Source organism: Nannobrachium achirus, assembly GCF_963921795.1.
Source record: "Nannobrachium achirus genome assembly, chromosome: 22".
Taxonomy (NCBI): domain Eukaryota; kingdom Metazoa; phylum Chordata; class Actinopteri; order Myctophiformes; family Myctophidae; genus Nannobrachium; species Nannobrachium achirus.
This window is the reverse complement of record NC_137829.1, coordinates 5,622,175-5,641,384: the sequence shown is the minus strand read 5'-3', so window position 1 is coordinate 5,641,384 and position 19,210 is coordinate 5,622,175. Positions and strand designations below refer to the sequence as shown.

The 19,210-nt window shown below is 45.8% G+C and overlaps 1 protein-coding gene across 1 annotated transcript in view; it reads right to left on the bottom strand.

Annotated features, from left to right (window-relative positions):
• vwa8 (von Willebrand factor A domain containing 8) overlaps positions 1-19,210 on the bottom strand; it is a 120,800-nt gene that overhangs the window by 85,310 nt on the left and 16,280 nt on the right. The window contains exons 13-20 of the mRNA XM_080753653.1: positions 15,339-15,499; positions 12,560-12,673; positions 9,566-9,749; positions 8,310-8,387; positions 7,538-7,653; positions 4,868-4,962; positions 4,060-4,166; positions 1,169-1,240 (exon numbers count right to left, since the gene is read on the bottom strand). Of these exons, the coding sequence (XP_080609779.1) occupies positions 1,169-1,240; positions 4,060-4,166; positions 4,868-4,962; positions 7,538-7,653; positions 8,310-8,387; positions 9,566-9,749; positions 12,560-12,673; positions 15,339-15,499 (927 nt within the window). The remainder of the gene's footprint in view (positions 1-1,168; positions 1,241-4,059; positions 4,167-4,867; positions 4,963-7,537; positions 7,654-8,309; positions 8,388-9,565; positions 9,750-12,559; positions 12,674-15,338; positions 15,500-19,210) is intronic.

Genomic DNA, 19,210 nt, shown 5'->3' with positions numbered 1-19,210 from the left:
AGCCGGGCCCGGTACCTATTCGTCCGCCAAGGCAACGCGGAGACCCCACCCCTCATTTCTCACATGCCCCTCTTCTAGCGCCACCTTCAGGCCGATTTTTAAAACACATTTTTGGACACTGCTCCTACAGATTTTGCCCTAAAATCACGAAAATCACTACACACTATGTCTACACTCATGTCATCAACATGGATCAGGAAGATTTTGGAAAAACAAAATTTTGCCCTATTTGTGGAGATAAGTGACCTACGGTCGCTTATCTCCCGATTAGGGAGTCTTACTGGTATAAGTGTATGTATAAAGACCAATGTGACCAGATACAAAGATCCAGAAAAGGTTGAGAACCACTGTACTAAGTCACTCTGACAGCTCCTAATGTCCGTGCCCACAGCCCACGCATGGACTCAGAGACTAGTCACAGTCATAGCTGCACACATAACCTCTGGGCCCTGGCAAGGGTACACCATGTCCATTTCCCTGCGGTCCTCCACTTCTTCCTGCAACCCTGGCCATTTCTTCCCCCCAACCCTCCCCCCCTCCGGGTCAGGCAGAGGGTGGAAGAGAGCATCCCGTTGGTTGAGGGGGATGAGGCCTGCTTATCCCCACAGCTAACTACAGTGTGCTGGGGGTGGCAGGGTGGCAGGGTGACACAAGGGCGGACGGAGCTTGTTTCATAACCCTACCCTTCATACTCATCACGCTGAGCTGTCATCTGTGGCCTAGTTCAATGAGACCCATCACTCCAGTATGGAACAGGTGACACAGCTCTAATCTCTGCTTGGTCCTTATTGAGTGTGTGATATAGGGATGGGCATGACTGACCAAAATCAAAGTCGATTATTCTGCTGCTATTACTAAAGTGTATTCAATGAGACCCCATCACTCCCTAGTTCAATGAGTCCCCATCACTTCCTAATTCAATGACACACACACACACAATATTGACAATATATTCTTTAAAATGTATTTTCCACCGCAATTGTTGTTTAATATTTTTTTGTTTTATTGCTTGGTGAGGGAGGGTCATTGATTTTGTTACCCATTCAGAGGGAGGGTCATGGCATTTTATATCAGGGCACATTTCTCCAGGAGTATCCTTCTTAAAAAATTGCTGGTCAAAAAAACAAGAGCCTCTTATTGAGCGGCTGAGTTGTGATTGGTTACTCACCTGGTTGCCAACCAATAGGAGGTGCTCTCCCAGGAGAAAGTCTTTCAGCATGTCCTCCATCACCATCATGTGCTGCAGTGAAATCAAAGCAGACACAAACCCAGGCATTACTTTCCATTAAAGGACATCTTGGACAGCTTAGAGCCATTTGGAATGATTTCCGAGTGAAAATAGTTTGGAAACAGTCTTTGTGAAATGTTTGCCCCTTATACTGTATGTAGCATAGATGACTGATATAAATATATTTGTCTCATATCCGAGTTTGGTATGCATGCAATAGGCCCTGCATTTGATATCATTTCTATCTCTGGGAACCCAACCTACAAAGAATCTGTAAAATCCATATGGGGTCCATTTCATTCCATTGGTCTGCTGCCACTCTTCTTTCTTTTAGACCTGTAAGGGTCCATTTGGTTCCTAACTATGAACCGTTTAGCTGGGGAGCCCCTGGAACCCCCCTCATGGACCCCTGACGGTCCCTGGACACCACGTTGCGATCAGCTGTTAAGTCTTAAAATCATACTGCCTTATGTGAACTCGGAAGGGAATAGGTGTTCTTTTTTTCTTGTTTTTTAAGTCTTAAAAACTCATTCTGAGCCCCAGACATTAACGGATTATAATGTCCAAAGTGCCTCCTTCAGGTCCCATTCACTTGCGTTGTCTTATTTTGAAGGCCAGAAGTCCACAGCGCAATCACTTCCGGTCTGACGTCATCGGGTTGTGCGCCGGAACCGATCATTGTCCACGTGGAGTTGTGTAATGGCCGACCAGGAGCTTTTATAACTGTGTAACATAAGCGAGCATCTGCCTCCATCCTAGCTTCTAAAGTGTAGTTTTGAGATAATGGACATTAAAGATGAGATCCCCCGTCCACCTCAATGTTATGGATGGGACTATTTTGTGCTGGAGGAGCCGTGATGATGCGAAATCAGCGACGGATTTCGTCTCCGGACCTCCGCCCATTGTACTCGGTAATGTATCCGCCGTTACAGTAATATATTACTTTTCGCGAGATATCTCGGGAATGGCACTAAATCGGTTAAAATTATACTGCCTTATGTGAACTCAGAAGGGAATAGGTGTTCTTTTTTTCTTGTTTGGACTGTTACAGAGGTCTCTCTCCTCTCCTCTCCTCTCATCTCACCACCTCTCCTTTTCAGCTCTGCCTTTCTGAGGGACAGGACGAGAAAACAGGTCATTCACACAAATGGAGCAGGCCAGAACTATTTCTCATCCTCCCACTTGTGCTTCAGCGCTTCTCTCTCTCGTTTTCTCTTCCATCCCGCTCTCAATTCATCCAACAATACAGAAGATGGAGACGATAACAAAAGGGGGAGAAGGAGGAGTAAAAACCCCTCCAGCGAGAAAGCAAGGGGGAGAAAAAAAGACAGAGAGAGAGAGAGAGAGAGAAAGAGAGAGAGATGGACATTTCTGGGTCATTGCTGCTGGACGTCAGGCTGTCAGTGAGAATACTATTTCCTGCCCAACAACACATATTTATTTATGAATTAATGTACATATTTAATTCTATGTTTCTTGTTTCTTTTACTGAACCCAAGCTCTATAAGACAAACTAATTAATCCAGTAGCTTTGCCTTGGACACATTGTCCTTACTTAACCAGGCAGATGATGGAGAACAAATTCCCACTGACTGCACCCGTCTGCGAATACGACTGCATATGGTGCAACTTGTTCCATTCAGTCTGCAAATGAATGGCTAGTAAGATTGTGTATAAATCCATAACTCAATATAGCAACAACTACCTTGTTGGTAGTGGGCTCTGCTTTTTCCCTGCAGAAGATGTCTGTGTAGCTGAACTGAATCAAACCAATACAAGGTAATCAAGGAATTTAGCACCTGCGAAGTCGCGCGCACGCACGCACGCACGCACGCACACACACACACACACACACACACACACACACACACACACACACACACACACACACACACACACACACACACACACACACACACACACACACACACACACACACACACACACACACACACACACACACACACACACACAGAACAAGATTATAGTGCACTCCGATTAGTTTCTTATCCACAAAAGCCCATTGATAACAGCAATCAGAGGTGAATTACATACTAGAGGGCCATAGCACTGAGATGAGCATCTCTGGGACTCTTGGGTCACGGGGCAAAGGCCTATAGCTGGGACAACAAACCCTGGAGGACTGTCAGCTGCAAAGACCCAAATCATCCAAATACATCCCAATGAATTAACATCACACAAACGGCAGGATATTAATAATGACAACAGGGAAAAGAAGGAAGAGCAGTGAGAATGAAAAGAAAGGATGAGAGAGGATCTGGGTGGCTTGTGGTTCCACCTCCAGTTTCACAATGAGCCTGACCTCATCTGAATGTAAATCTGAGCTAGGCAGAGAGTGGTGAGTCTGAGCAAACTCAAACAACATTGTATTTCACTGTGGTTCTTAATCAGTATGATGAGTCATGGAGCCTTGGGGGTGCCATGGCAATGGTCCGACATCTCATTGCTCCTACATCCCATTAGTCCGAATCTGGTGAATGTTAACCTGGTGAAAATACTATGCCTAAACCTAAACCTAACCCTAACCCTAACCTCAGTAAAACTATGCCTAAACCTAACCCAAACCCTAACCTCAGTAAACTATGCCTAAATCCTACCCTAAAACCTAACCCTAACCAAATTAGGACTAATGAGATGTAGGACTAATGAGATGTAGGAATTATGGGCAGTCCCCGCCTTGGGCTACTAATCAAACCTAAGATCCCAAATGACAAGGTGACTTTTTGTTGCTTTGTCAAAGCTCGCCTCAGGACCGAACAATCTGAGTAAGTGTGTCCTTACATGTGAATGAGATGGGCCAATAACAGTACCTGTGCGTTGTCATAGAAGAGCACATCTGGAACTTTCATTTTCTCACTGGCGTTGTAGACTGGAGCAGACACACTGCCGATGGTCAGCACTCCATCCTTCACTGTACCTGCAGAGACAGAGTGTCACTCTGTGTGTGTGCGCGTGCGTGTGTGTGTGTGTGTGTGTGTGTGTGTGTGTGTGTGTGTGCGTGCGTGCGTGCGTGCGTGTGCGTGCGTGCGCCAGGCCTAGAATTTCCTCATTTTAGGGGCAAGGCCACTTGGCCTTTGGTGTTGTCCATTTTTTGAGGGCACAAAGGCCAAATGCTAGGTTAGGAAGGCCATCAAATAAAACAAGATTTTAGTCCATTGAAAGAATTTATTGAATTTAAGGGTCAAATTTAATATGTAGAATATCTGCTGTGAAATAAATGGGTATTTACAATCTGATGCTCAGCCCTGCACAAATCAAAGATATTGGATTGGTTTAAAAATGGGGACTTAACAAGACACTGGTGTCTACCTATTGACGAGACAGAGGAGAAAGTGCTAAAGTCAGCTGGGACATTAAGGCCACTGTGGCCTCAGGGCATGCCATTTTTTGAGGGGCACAAGGCCAAACTGAGGGTCAACGACAGCCATGGCCTTCATGGCCTCCCTGAAATTCCTGCCCTGGTGTGCGCGCATGAATGCAGGTGTGCACGTGTGTGTGCGTGCGTGCATCTTTCTATGTACAGTATCCTTGTGAAGACCGAATGCCCTTATATTTTTCAAAAACAGGTTCAAGGAGGTTTGCAAGTCATTGGAATAGGAGGATGAATGGACTACTCACAGCTGTGGTCACGTTCACCAGGGACTGCAGTGTCCTGGATGGAACAGTTAGCCAGGTTCTTCTGAAGGGAAGCACGTGCCAGGCTTGGCAAGAACCTACGCACAGACACGGACACGCACGCAGGCACGCAGGCACGCACGCAGGCACGCACGCAGGCACGCACGCACGCACGCACGCACACACACACACACACACACACGATATTACTGCAGTGTCTGTGTGTACACAGCAAATTCCTCAGTGTTAATGTAACCAAATGTACCCTTGTTCCAACAGTATGGCTGTACCTAAAAGTGAGTGCAAGTACTTTTTTGCTACTATTGTGTGACAATCATATTTTATTTTTTATTTTACTTGATTCATACATGTGAATCCCATTGAGATACAATATCTTTTTTACAAGGGAGCCCTGTTCACGGTATAGCAGCAGCACAGAAGTTGCAATTTACAAACAAACAACTTAACATTAAAAACAAATGTAAGAGTGCAACAGTGGCATAAGGCAGGAAGGTAACCGTAACAGCACCAATAGAAGAATAGTACAATAAAGCCCTTATAGCTAGGGAATCAGGTGCACTGTCTGATGGGGACTGCAATCAAGTCAGACTTTTAAAAGACCTAAGCTAGATCATTTCCTTAAGCTTCAGATCCGTCTGCAAGTTATTCCAAGCTGCAGGAGCAGCACACATGAAGGGTCGTTCGCCAAGTTCAGTTTGTGCTTTAGGGACAGTACAAAGGTGTTGCTTGAACGTAAACCTCAGGGCACTGTGGTACAGTACATATACCAGTAAGACTCCCTAATCGGGAGATAAGCGACCGTAGGTGGACGAATAGGTACCGGCCCCGGCTCTCCCGGACGCTCCTAGGCTGAGTTAGGGCATTTTATGTGAGCTGCAGTGGAGGGGGTCCTCCACTGGGGGCGCCACCACTTTTGCATCCGTTCTGGAGCACCAGGAGTGGGTGGTCCCCAGGAATTCCCCGTGAGCAGCCCCGTGGGGGTGGTCATTTGGTCATTTTTGCACATTTGGTCATTTTTTACACCTGGGGGTCCCCCAGGGACCTGGGGGTCCCTGGAGCTCCGGGGGTCCTTGGAGGTAGTAGTTTGGCAGGTAAGGAGAGTGTGTGTGCAAAAGTTGGCATGGATGGGGGCAACGGTTGTGGAGATATGAGCAGGGCAAAAGTGTGACGTGTGACTCACGGACGGACATTTTTTTTACACCTGGGGGTCCCCCAGGGACCTGGGGGTCCCTGGAGCTCCGGGGGTCCTTGGAGGTTGTAGTTTGGCAGGTAAGGAGTGTGTGTGCAAAATTTGGCATGGATGGGGGCAACGGTTGTGGAGATATGAGCAGGGCAAAAGTGTGACGGACTCACTGACTCACTCACTCACAGACAGCCCGTGGAGGTTTTTGCGACCGTAGGTCGCACTTACTACAGAAAGCTCCACCAGGTGTCCGTCTGTCCGTCCGTCACACACGTCACACGTCACACTTTTGCCCTGCTCATATCTACGCAACCGTTGCCCCGATCCATGCCAGATTTTGCACACACACTCCTTACCTGCCAAACTACAACCTCCAAGGACCCCCGGAGCTCCAGGGACCCCCAGCTCCCTCGGGGACCCCCAAGTGTAAAAAATGAGCACATACACGTCACACTTTCCCCCTACTCATATCTCGGCCACCGTTGGCCCGATCCATGCCAAAATTTCCACACAAACTCCTTGCCTGCCAAACTACAACCTCCAAGGACCCCCGGAGTTCCAGGGACCCCCAGGTCCCTGGGGGACCCCCAGGTGTAAAAAAAATACCAAATGTGCAAAAATGACCAAATGACCACCCCCACGGGGCTGCTCACGGGGAATTCCCGGGGACCACCCACTCCTGGTACTCCAGAACGGATGCAAAAGTGGTGGCGCCCCCAGTGGAGGACCCCCTCCACTGCAGCTCACATAAAATGCCCTAACTCGGCCTAGGAGCGTCCGGGAGAGCCGGGGCCGGTACCTATTCGTCCGCCAAGGCAACGCGGAGACCCCACCCCTCATTTCTCACATGGCCCTCTTCTAGCGAGACCTACGGTCGCTTATCTCCCGATTAGGGAGTCTTACTGGTGGTAGTAAATGCGACCTACGGTCGCAATAACGAGTGCAAGCATTTGGCAGTGGCATGCATTTAAACCGAATCACTATAATCCAGAAAGGGAAGCAAAGTTGCCTCAACCAGTTTTTCTTGGTGACAAAAGAAAAGCATGATTTATTCCCAAAAAAAAATCCTAGCTTGAGCTTGAGCTTCTTCACTAAGTTTTCAATGTCACATTTGGGTGATAAATTGTCATCATTTAAAAGACATCAATTTGACTGCCCTGCGAGGTTACACTTCCAGAAGGAGAAGCTGATGCCTTCCAGGAATTTGAGAACATCAGCTTCGTCTTTGTGGCACTCATGATGAAGAAGAAAATAAGATATAAATAATTGATGATAAAACAAAAAGATGCAATCTGAAGGTACAACGAATTTGGCTGACAGTTGTATGTGTTGTATGGGTCTGTGCGTGCATGCGTGCATGTGTGCGTGTGTGTGTGCGTGTGTGTGTGCGCGCTTGTGTGTGTGTGTGTGTGTGTGTGTGTGTGTGTGTGTGTGTGTGTGTGTGTGTGTGTGTGTGTGTGTGTGTGTACCTAGAGAGGCAGGCCTTGTTGACAGCATGAGCAATGCTCTCCTCTGGATACACAGAGAGACGACGACAGATTCTCAGCAGCTGTCTGGTGGAGAGAGATGAGGCCAGAGACTGGGCCTGGGGACACAATAAACACACACACACACACACACACACACACACACACACACACGCACGCACACGCACACGCACATGCACACGCACACACACACGCACACGCACACGCACACACACACGCACACGCACACGCACGCACACGCACACGCACACGCACACGCACACACACCTATTTGTAAGAACACGTACGCTACACACAGCTGCATCCGGGTGGCACAGGGCAGGGTAAAGTTCCTGACCACTGAGACTGGGGTTCCAGCAGGGGAGGTCGATCCCTGTCACTGCACTTGTAACTCCTACAGGTTGGTCGGGGCGGGGCGCCTGTTCAGCGTGAGTCGCGACATGATACTGGCAGGGATAGTGAGTTCCTCCACACGTGTTACACTCTCCTGGTGAAACTCCATAGGGGTAAACAAGCGGCTGGCGACGACTATGTGTGTATCGGATGAGACATGTTGATGTCTACACAGACTATACACCCTCCCCAAGACCAAACAGTAGGGGTTGGCAGTGACAGTGATCATACACACATGGGGTGAATTGGCAATGATGACTAAAATCACAGAGAAAATGGGGGGGGGGGGGAAATAACTAAACAGTTTATTAAAGAACACATATACAGATACACACAGAATCAAAAACAAATCTGCACTTACGGTGGGGTCATTGGTATTTCGGAGGCCGTGTGAGAGGAGAAGTAGCTGTTCTACCGACTCGGCAGGAACATTGGGAATCTGGAGAAAGACAGACCATGAGAATAGGTGGAGGTGTTGATGGAAAAATATAGGGAGAGAGACAGGCATCAAGTTGGATGGAATGCAGTGAATGAGAATGGAATACAACCACCCCAAGGTCTACAAACCATTGAACGGCACATACACATGCACATTCAAATCAGTATAAACAGAGCTGTACCTTTAAACAAGTTTTTCCCCCCTTTATTCATACTAGACGCTGGGCCGCCCGAGTCGGCGACCTGGCCAACTCGGGAACGATGTAAATAGGGAATGAATGCCCCGCCCTTTAATGCAAACCCCATTATACCTGTTGTCATAGGACCCGTTTTGACCATCTGTTTGCCTGTGTCCATTTATGCCCATATATGGAGATATCTGTAGCTGTCTGTCTGTCGGCGTCCATTTTATGTCCATATATGGAGATCACTGCAGATATAGTTCTGGGTCCATTTTATGCCCATATATGGAGATATCTGTCTATCTGCGTCCATTTTATGCAGCAGATAGTGTCCCTTCAGATAGGACCCGTTTTGACCATCTGTTTGCCTGTGTCCATTTATGCCCATATATGGAGATATCTGTATGTCTGTCTGCGTCCACTTTATGCCCATATATGGAGATCTTTCGGGTCGGGTCGAGGCCCGGCACTGCACTCCGCGCCGCGGCGGGGAACGCGCGTGCCGAATCTGAAGCCGGTGGGATGAACGGTTCTCGAGATACGCGGGGCACATACATACATACTCACAGAGATTTCTCGCATTTATAGTAAGATACTATTGAAATCGTATTGAGAGAAAAAAGAAATGCTGATATTTGTTCCAAAAAGCTTCATACCCTACCCTGCAAATACTGTACATAATGACAAAATGTGACAAAGCTCTGTTTACACAATGCCCCCTCCAACTGTATTATGTTCCCCATTTTCAACTGTTTTTATTATGTTTTGAAACTTGCTTTGGCAATGTAAACGCATGTTTTCTCATGTCAATAAAGCTCCTTTGAAATGAATTGAATTGAATGAATACAAGTGGAATGTATACTTCATATCTACCATGAGTGTTTCACATTCTGCCTCTAAAAGACAAGCATCTCCCTATTAAAATTAAGGTGTCAAATCAAACCAATCGCGCGTGCACGTGTGTGCGTGCGTGCGTGCGTGTGTGTGTGTGTCTCACCAGTCCTTGTATGAGGCTGATCTCCTCCGCCCTGGCCAGTGGTTGGACGCTGTGGTACAAGAACATAGTGAGGAGCTCTGCATTCAGCCACTGCTGACCACTGGCCGTGCTGCTACTGGCCCCCACCACTGGGGGCTCCGCTAGGGCCAGGACCCTGAAGGACGGGTGGATAGGGAAGATAGACCTGCAACACGCACACACGCACGCACACACATTTTTTAAGGTTTTCATTCAAAAAGAGCAGTTGCTGTCAGCTTGTAGCTCGACTCTTTCCATTATTAGTATTTCTTTAATTTGAAGGTATAAATGATTAAATATGTGCTATTTTAGCCACGGCAAACTATTTATTTGGGTTATTGGTCATTTTCGGTGTATATTAAAGTTATTTGCCATATCCTCTACCCTGTGCACCGGTATGTTTGAATGTTCAAAGCCAAAAACACAATTAAACAGTTAATCACGGTTATTTGTATGACAATTAATCGTTAAGTAAGATATCATGACCGTGACTTCCCTAGTTGATGCTAGGTTGTACAGCAACACTCTCTGTATACAAAGAAATGCTGGTGGATACACCCACACACACTTACGTAAAAAACACACACACACACACACACACACACACACACACACACACACACACACACACACACACACACACACACACACACACACACACACACACACACACACACACACACACACAAATGCACACACAAATGCACACACATTTTGTCTGAGCCACAGGAGTGGAGGAAGAGGAAGTGGGTTTATTTCAGCCCCAGACGCCCCGCCACAAACATCCTTCCTGCCTGCCTAGGTGGGGTTTCAAGACATACGCACGCACGTGCACACACACACACACACACACACACACACACACACACACACACACACACACACACACACACACACACACACACACACACACACACACACACACACACACACACACACACACACACACACACACCATGCAAGTCCATGCATTGATAAGAAAGGCAGAGGTCATTTGGGGTCAACAATAACAAGACATAACCGACATCACTGCATCGATGTAATATTTAATTCATTATTTCACAAAGCTTAGTGACATGTACCTTCATCAGACATAAGTAGTCACTTCTTCCTACTTATAGCATTATTTCCGTTTCCTGCACCTGAATCCAATTGGTTTTTACACCATTTAGCTTTCTTCATAACAATACATTTTTCCAATTTGGAAATTCAATATCCAGTGTATCTGAGACATAAATAACACAACGCTTCTCCTGCCCCCTTTATATGTTGAACCACATTAACTGTAACATGCTGGGTACAGAATTCTGAATGCTGTCTCCAAGGGACAAAGTCAACCAGAGACAGACTCATAAGCTTTCTCAGGTTTGCACACATCTTTGCGCTGTGAAAAGCAGTACTCTCACTGAACACTGAACAGTACTCTTCAAAGCACCGGACAGTACTCTCTTTTGTGTTCTTTTTACCCTTCTTTCTGCCCAATTGTTATGCCAATCGATTCCTCCCCACACACATTTGTGTGTTGTCACTAGTGGTGTATCCTACTGACTCAGCTGCCAGTGAGGAGCCCCCACCAGTAGGACGAAGATCCTACTCCTCCCGCCCAACACACTCCCTGCTGACAGGTGCCGCCGCAGCCCATTGGAATACATGCAGTAACAAATATCACACTCCCGCTGGTTTCCCTGCGCCGAACACGTGTTCTTATAAGCCCCTTTTCGACTGCTGTTTTAGCACCACACCACACCACACTACACCACACCACACCGCACCACATAAAAATATCTACATTTTCCATTACAAAAATGTACCAAAAAAGTACCCCTATCGGTAAGAAACAAATTGACCCTTTTAACTGTGATTATAATACAATATAAATTTGTATTACAACTATCCTAATTATAATGCACTGTAATGGATTATAACTGTTATTATAATACATTATAAAGTATTAATGTATTACTATGATAATTAAAATACACTATAATAGATTATAATAGTGGTTATAACACAATAGAATCTATTATCATGTATTACAACTATATCCTGGTGGTCTAAATGAAAAGTCAGTGAGTGATCAGTCATTATGAAGTGTTTGGCCCTGTTTGGCCTATCTCAGACCTTCTCTAGAGTGGATACTTTTTAGTACCCTGTTTAGTACCACTTTCACACCACTCTACCCATTTCCTTGTAGTGGAAAACCTGTCAAAAGTGGGCGGTGTGGTGTGGAGTGGTGTGGAGTTGGGCCAGTAGAAAATGGGCTATAGACACTTGACAAAGCCTCAACACGCAACCTCCACGGTGGTGGGCAGGCACCTGAGCCAGTACTCTTTGAAAAGCACGGGAGAGTAATCTTTGCAAAGTACCGGACAATGACGACAGTAGTCCTTGCACTCACATGCCTTCGGTCCCAAATACCTGTACAGACACTGGGAATGGTTTAAATGTTCTGGGATCTAAAATGAAATAATTGGATGCTAAATTGTTGTTTGTTTTAATTCAGCAGCTGTGTGAAAACTAAGACGGAAGATTTCACACCTCTCTCTCTCTCTCTCTCTCTCTCTCTCTCTCGCACTGTCTATTTCGCTCTCTCCTTCCTGTTATGGTAGAAAACCTGAAAGGAGTCAATGTTGTTGTGCAGAGTCAGGGATCACATCTGTCCTGTTTCCACAAAAGCAGATTTAGAAATACCTCAATCCTAAGACGCAATCAACGCCAAAATCCTGTTTCTTGACCTGTGTTTATGTGTGTGTGCGTGCACCCCTCTGATGGTAATTCCGCTATGACTGTGGGAGTCAGTCCTTGAGAACAGGTGTGATGATGTCACACATACTTCATCAACACCCAAGAAACTATACAGGTCATTTAATCACTTAAATCTCTCTCACACACACACACACACACACACACACACACACACACACACACACACACACACACACACACACACACACACACACAAATACACACACGTACCTTTCCTGCAGTTGTTGGTCAGACAGTTGGAGTTGTTCTTTCAGGGTCTGGTATCTGTCCCATCTCAGCAGTCTGGTTCCGTCATACAGAGCCAACTCACGGTCATGAAGCAACCTAGTCATGCACAGCATCATCAGCTTGGTGTATGTGCAGATACATAGATATAGAATCCACAAGGAAAATGCAGTGTTCATGGCAGAACAACAATCAGAAACAAAGAATTACAGAGATACAGAGAATTTAAGAGATACAACTAAAAATGAAATAATAAATAAGCGTAAACAATACGTAACAAATGGGGATTAGGTTTAACAAGAGATTTAGGGTCCCTTGCTTGGCTGGTCTACACTTGGACCCGGGATTTGCATGTCATGCCGTCACCTATCCCTCCCTATATGAGCCCTCGGTCACCTGGCCAACCATTAAAAACACACTCCCTCGCTTAGTAAGTAAGCAAGAGATGGTGTTTTTGTGAGCTCATCGCTCATGATTCATAAAACATACGTAAGCTATAGTTTTATTTCATAGCGCTCACTATGGGATGTGAAAGCTCCCGGCTTGCCAGAGAACCACAGTCTTGCCAACCATAGAGGTCCTGAACTCTACTCATAAACGGGCTGCTCCCCTCAGGGCGCCCCAGTGTAGGAGTTCACGCACTCACCATGTGTGGAGGTAGCTCCGTAAAGAGCTCCTTCCGTCTAAGAGTCAGACCTGAACTCAATAAGGGAGGATCCACCATCAGCCAGTTCCCTGTTGGGAGTTCACACTAATGGGCCTATTCTGAGCCGCCCTATATTCTATACCCTCACCCCCTAAACCCACGAAATGCAGGTAAGGCAACTTGCTCTTTCTCTAAATGGTATTTTGGGGATGCTATACCCTATACAATATGCCGACTCCATTATTTGCTCATGGAGTTGTGGCCGTGGGCGTGTTGTTGCTATTTCCCCAAAATTGGCATTTTGGCAACACAGATTTAGGAAAGCGTATTTAGGATCCTAAAAGCACCCGCTATGCCACCTGCTCTGCCACTTAGTTTGGTAGAGAGCGAGCAGCGCTGACAATGGAATACATGGACTCTGGAGTGAGGCACGCTGGCCAGTGCACAATGAAATTCAGAGGTCTCCCTCTGACCTAATTATCCACAAATCTCAAGTGGCTATATTTTTACAATAATCAGCAAGTGAGTGTCAATTCCTTGTGTCATTTGTGTTTATATAAGATGATAATATTATATTATAGACAATGATTTAATGCGGTGTGCATCATGCCATGCCATTCGCTCTGTTCAGTTTGACTAATTCTTCATTGCGCAGGATATAAAGACCTGATTACAATTAACTAACATTCTCTATAATAAGTAAGTGTGGGTGATAGCTATACCTAACAAATGTGGTTTTATATAAAGCCAATCAAAGCTCAAAACTTTTAGAATCAAGGTCAGGAAATGGCACAGATCAGCTGGCGGGCTTGCAGATCGGCTATTTTCAAATAGCCAACGTTTAAATATTTACAGATTTAATAGGGACACAATTTTAGTCATTGGTCATGAGAGTGGACTCTCCAAGGATTATGGAGATGTTTTAATTTAAAAAATCACTTCATAATTGACTGAGCTATGAGCGAAATCAATCTGCAGTGTTTTTCTTTGCCTCCTAGATAGATGCGCTGCGCGCCACTCCAAAAAGACAGACTTATAAGCTAATAAAGCAACTATGTCGTGGCGTGTTGACAGCTTATACATCTGTTATTTTTGGCACATTTATGGAGACAGCAACGCATCAAGCTGAAATTTCAATGAATTAATCCAGAACAGCAGATTGGTATAATTTAAAGTTCTCAACAACCAGCAATGTGTGAGTGATAATTCTCTGTATCAATATAATTTTGATACAGAGAACGCTGCTCCTTCACGCGGAGAGAGGGAAAGGATTGAGGATTTAGTCTTCTCTTAAAGACAATGGCATCTGGCACGGTGATTGGCTTGATTGGTGAAACGCCAAAACCACACCTATGCATAATGCGGGTAGCGCAGGTGTTTTTTGGGATTCAGCGGGTCCCCACTTCTACATGGGAACACCCCTTCCTAAATACTAAACCCCCAAATTTAGGAAATAGCATCTCCTAAACCTTAATCGGCAAAATACACCCATTGTGAGCTTGTAGATCTGCTATTTTCAAATGGCTGAAAAATATATAGGGCTGAAGTGATTAATGTATGTTTTGTAATAATAATAATCAGAATCTGTTTGACTAGTAACTCATGTTCTCAAATAATAATTATAATAATAGTGGAGTAAAAGTACAATATTTTACTCTGAGATGTAGTGGAGTAGAAGTAAACGTATTGGAAATTGGAAATACTCAGGTAAAGTACAAATAGCTCAAAGATTGTACTTAAGTACAGTACTTAAGTAAATCTACATAGTTACTTTACACCACTGGCCATAACCTCAATATTCTGAGACTCATACCCTTAAAGAAAGCTCAAGACGTAGCCGTTTCCCTTGTGGAATGAGCTCTAATGCCTGCCGCTGGCTCTTGGCTCCTGCAGGCAAATTGCACTTCTCGCAATTACATGTATTATTTCTGTCTTTGTGGGACCAACTGTGGGTGCCTCTCTGTGTGTACTGGATGTGAGCGAGTGTGCGTGTGGTGCGTGCACTGTGTGCCATTTTGCACTAGGTGTAAGATAGGGCCCTGAGAGAGAAGATATACCCAGATGGGTCTAGTAGTAAAGGTCCCATTGAGGTTTACACAGAGTATTTTACATGTGTACCTGGAGAGCACGGCAAGGGTTCCCAGGTTGACCCTGTGTATGCCATCCAGCACCAGCAGCTTGCCCTCCTGGGCGGCAGTGACCAGCGGGGAGGCCCTCCATGCTGTGTCCCCATTAGGGAGGGTGTACCTCTGCTGGAGAAGGTCCCTCGCTGTCATGTCCTGGCATAAAACATGTGATTGAATACTTTATTAGCTGTTCGCAGGTAACCTTGTTTTTAAGGCCTTTGAGGTGCGACAGTAACATGTGTGGACTGCATATAGTCGTAGTGGCTTTGAATGAGTGCTCCTGCTAGAGCCTTCAATGTATTCTTACTGACCAGCGGGGAGATCCTGTACAAAAAACTTGTTCTTTGGTTGATTTCTTTTGATTGGGACTGAGTTACTTGGGCCCAATGTGGAGGGGCCTGGAATTATTTTATACTTTAGCTATTGAAAAATAAGTTGTGAAAACGTGTGCAAATCTTTGAATATATGTATTTGTTAAGCGAACATTTGTAACTCAAATTTTGCTTCTGGGGGGTCCCTGGAATATTTTGAGATGGGGGTCCGTGGCCAAATACATATAATGTTGGGGGTCCTTCACACGAAAAGGTTTGAGCACCACTGACATAGAAACATAGAAGGATTTGAAATATTCAAAGACTTTCACAAATGTTCACGATTTTTCAAAAATAGCAGATCTACCGTACAAGCTCGCCAGCTCGCAGCACGGCACGAGTGCCGCACTGTGAGCTTGTATATCTGCTATTTTTCAATAGTTAAAGTACCTAGGGCCCAGAATTTGGTGCGACACCCAGTAGTGCTTTGGGGGCCGGACGCGACCGGACGCCGTGTGGCCGGAAATATTTCCCCACATGCACGCGCACGGACGGCACCGAACGGTGCACGACCGTGTAAACGCGTGCATACCCCCCCGCGCGAGCCGCGACAACCCCCCACCTCAGTGGCTACTACTATGCATAACAGGTTTCTAGTGGTGAATGTGTGAGCGTCCTCAAGCCTCTATTCATATGGATATATAGCCTACTTAGGTTTCCAGCTGTGACTGCATGTGCATGTGTCGATGTGTGTGTGTCCTCATCCATTACTGTGGTATTTAGTGTTTGAGATTCGTTCAAGGCAAACTTTGTTTCTCTATCCTACTGCAGCGCTGTATTTTCTAAATGAATTTAAAGAAAGTAGAACATAAAATCTTAAGTAACAATGCAAATGTAATTAAGACTAGAAAACTATTGTTTTCCCACCATTATATCTGCTGACATCCTTTCTATCTAAATAGCCTCTAGAGGCGCGTGCACGCGCGTGCACGTGACGTCAATAAATGACCGTCCGCCCGGAAAAAAAAATCCCAAAGCACCACTGGCGACACCCCTGGTTGTCTTGCACAGCAGTACAATGACAATTTATAACGTTTTCTTATGTGTTCTTAGGTTTTATTCGTATAAACGCACACATACATTTTCAATTGCTCTCCAGCCTTATGGTGTATATTCACTTGGTTTTCCCAAAACGGGAATTTCTGGACGGACAAGATGAATTGCCTGACAAAGAATTCCGCAATTCCCGAAGCCAAAGTAACCCCTGACCTCAGCCAACTAAAAATAGCAGCAGCGTGATGCATGAATAAATAAGCCTGCAGTACACACTACACTCATGCGCGGATACACACACATGCACACACGCACTCACACACGCGCGCGCGCACGCACGCACGCACGCACGCACGCACGCACGCACGCACGCACGCACGCACGCACGCACGCACGCACGCACGCACGCACGCACGCACGCACGCACGCACGCACGCACGCACGCACGCACGCACGCACGCACGCACGCACGCACGCACGCACGCACGCACGCACGCACGCACGCACGCACGCACGCACGCACGCACGCACGCACGCACGCACGCACGCACGCACGCACGCACGCACGCACACACACACACACACACACACACACACACACACACACACACACACACACACACACACACACACACACACACACACACACACACACACACACACACACACACACACACACACACACACACACACACACACACACACACACACACACAGGGGGAACTCATTTCCTGTACAGTCCTCACCCAGTCAACTGCATTCCACAGGTTGTCTAACACACACACACACACACACACACACGCACACACACACACACACACACACGCACACACGCACACACACACAAGCAGTGATCTCTGGGCAGGGCAGTTCCCAGTCTGTGGCATTCAGTCCCAGGCCTGACAGGGGGCTTGGGGCCCAGGTACATGATGAAACCCAGATGTGGGCCTCTCTCAGCCAAACAACTGTCTCTCACCATAAAATAAAACTAAACCGTGTTACAATGTTACAGACACCGATGGTATAACTACTTGCTCTCTGACTCTGGTTTATTACGTGCCCTTACCCCGGGGGTCAGCAACCTGCGGCTCTAGAGCCGCATGCGGCTCTTTAGCGCCACCCTAGTGGCTGCAAAATGGAAAAAGATGGGGGAAAAAAAATGTATTGTTTTAATGGTTTTTTTTATCGTCATTGTTTCACTAGTTTAGTTCATTTTTTAAATGATAAATACAAAACAAAGTTTTGGACATACAAGGTTTCCACCCGACAACGACGATATATAAGGCTTTTATAATTTTTTGCGGCTCCAGACAGATTTGTTTTGTTTTGTTTTGGTCCAATATGGCTCTTCCAACATTTTGGGTTGCCGACCCCTGCCTTACGCCAAAGCCAACGATTGAATCAAATGCAGGTTATAATGTTTGTGAGTTCCTCTTGGTTATCCATGCTCCAGGTCATCCGAGTACAGGACAGTGTACAGTACTGTTCTCATGACTGGCAACAAGTCAGTAGTAGTACTATAGTCACTATAGTACTACTACTGACACTATAGTATAGTGGAAGTGGATGATGTTGTTGGGTCAATGGAAGTACACAGATCATTCCATCAAATCCCAGAGGTTTGAAAGCTAAGGTATAGGCAATCCCTTTTTATTTTAATCACAGGTTACACCCCATATATACTTTGTCATACGGTGAATCGCAAAGAAATATCCAATCTGCTATTTTCACAATTCTTGACAATTTTGTATATATATATATATTTTTTTTTAAAGATTTGTTTTTGGGCTTTTAATGCCTTTATTCGATAAGACAGTAGACTGACAGGAAATGGGGAGAGAGAGATGGGGAATGACATGCGGATCGGGAATCGAACCGGCGACGCCAGCAGGCATCATAGCCTAGTATGTGGTATGCGCCTTGACCACCAGGCCAGCAGGCGCCCCCGACAATTTTGTATATTTTTAAATATATTTAGACAATTTCGGAATCTTATTTTTATTTTTTTACATTTAATGACATGCCCAAAATAGGGAGGCCAGGGTTGAAAGTGGTTAACCCATTTAGCATTATTACGCAATATTTTATGTTTTTATGTTTCTATATTATGGTCCTCAAACTTTTTCATGGCCTAATGTTAAAACGTTCTACTCAGATTCAAGGACGTCTATTTATAGAGGTCTCTTCAATCAAAGTTGAGCGCAGCTCATCTGCCCCTCCTCTGCCACTACTGCGGAACCCGCCCCATGACACCACAGGTCATGACCTCTGGGATGTCAGCGATGCGTCAGTCAGAGTGTCTTTGCCAGTGATTTACTTCCTCTGACATGCATGCACTCATATACACACAGAGAAAACACACGCCGCTTTTTTTCTCTACCAGGGTTGCAAAAGAGTCACTTCCTAAATCACCCGGCTGGAATGCTCGACTTTAATGGATGCGTATGCACACAAAAGCGTACGGCTGTTACAGATTTAGCTACAGCATCATAGCTGAGAA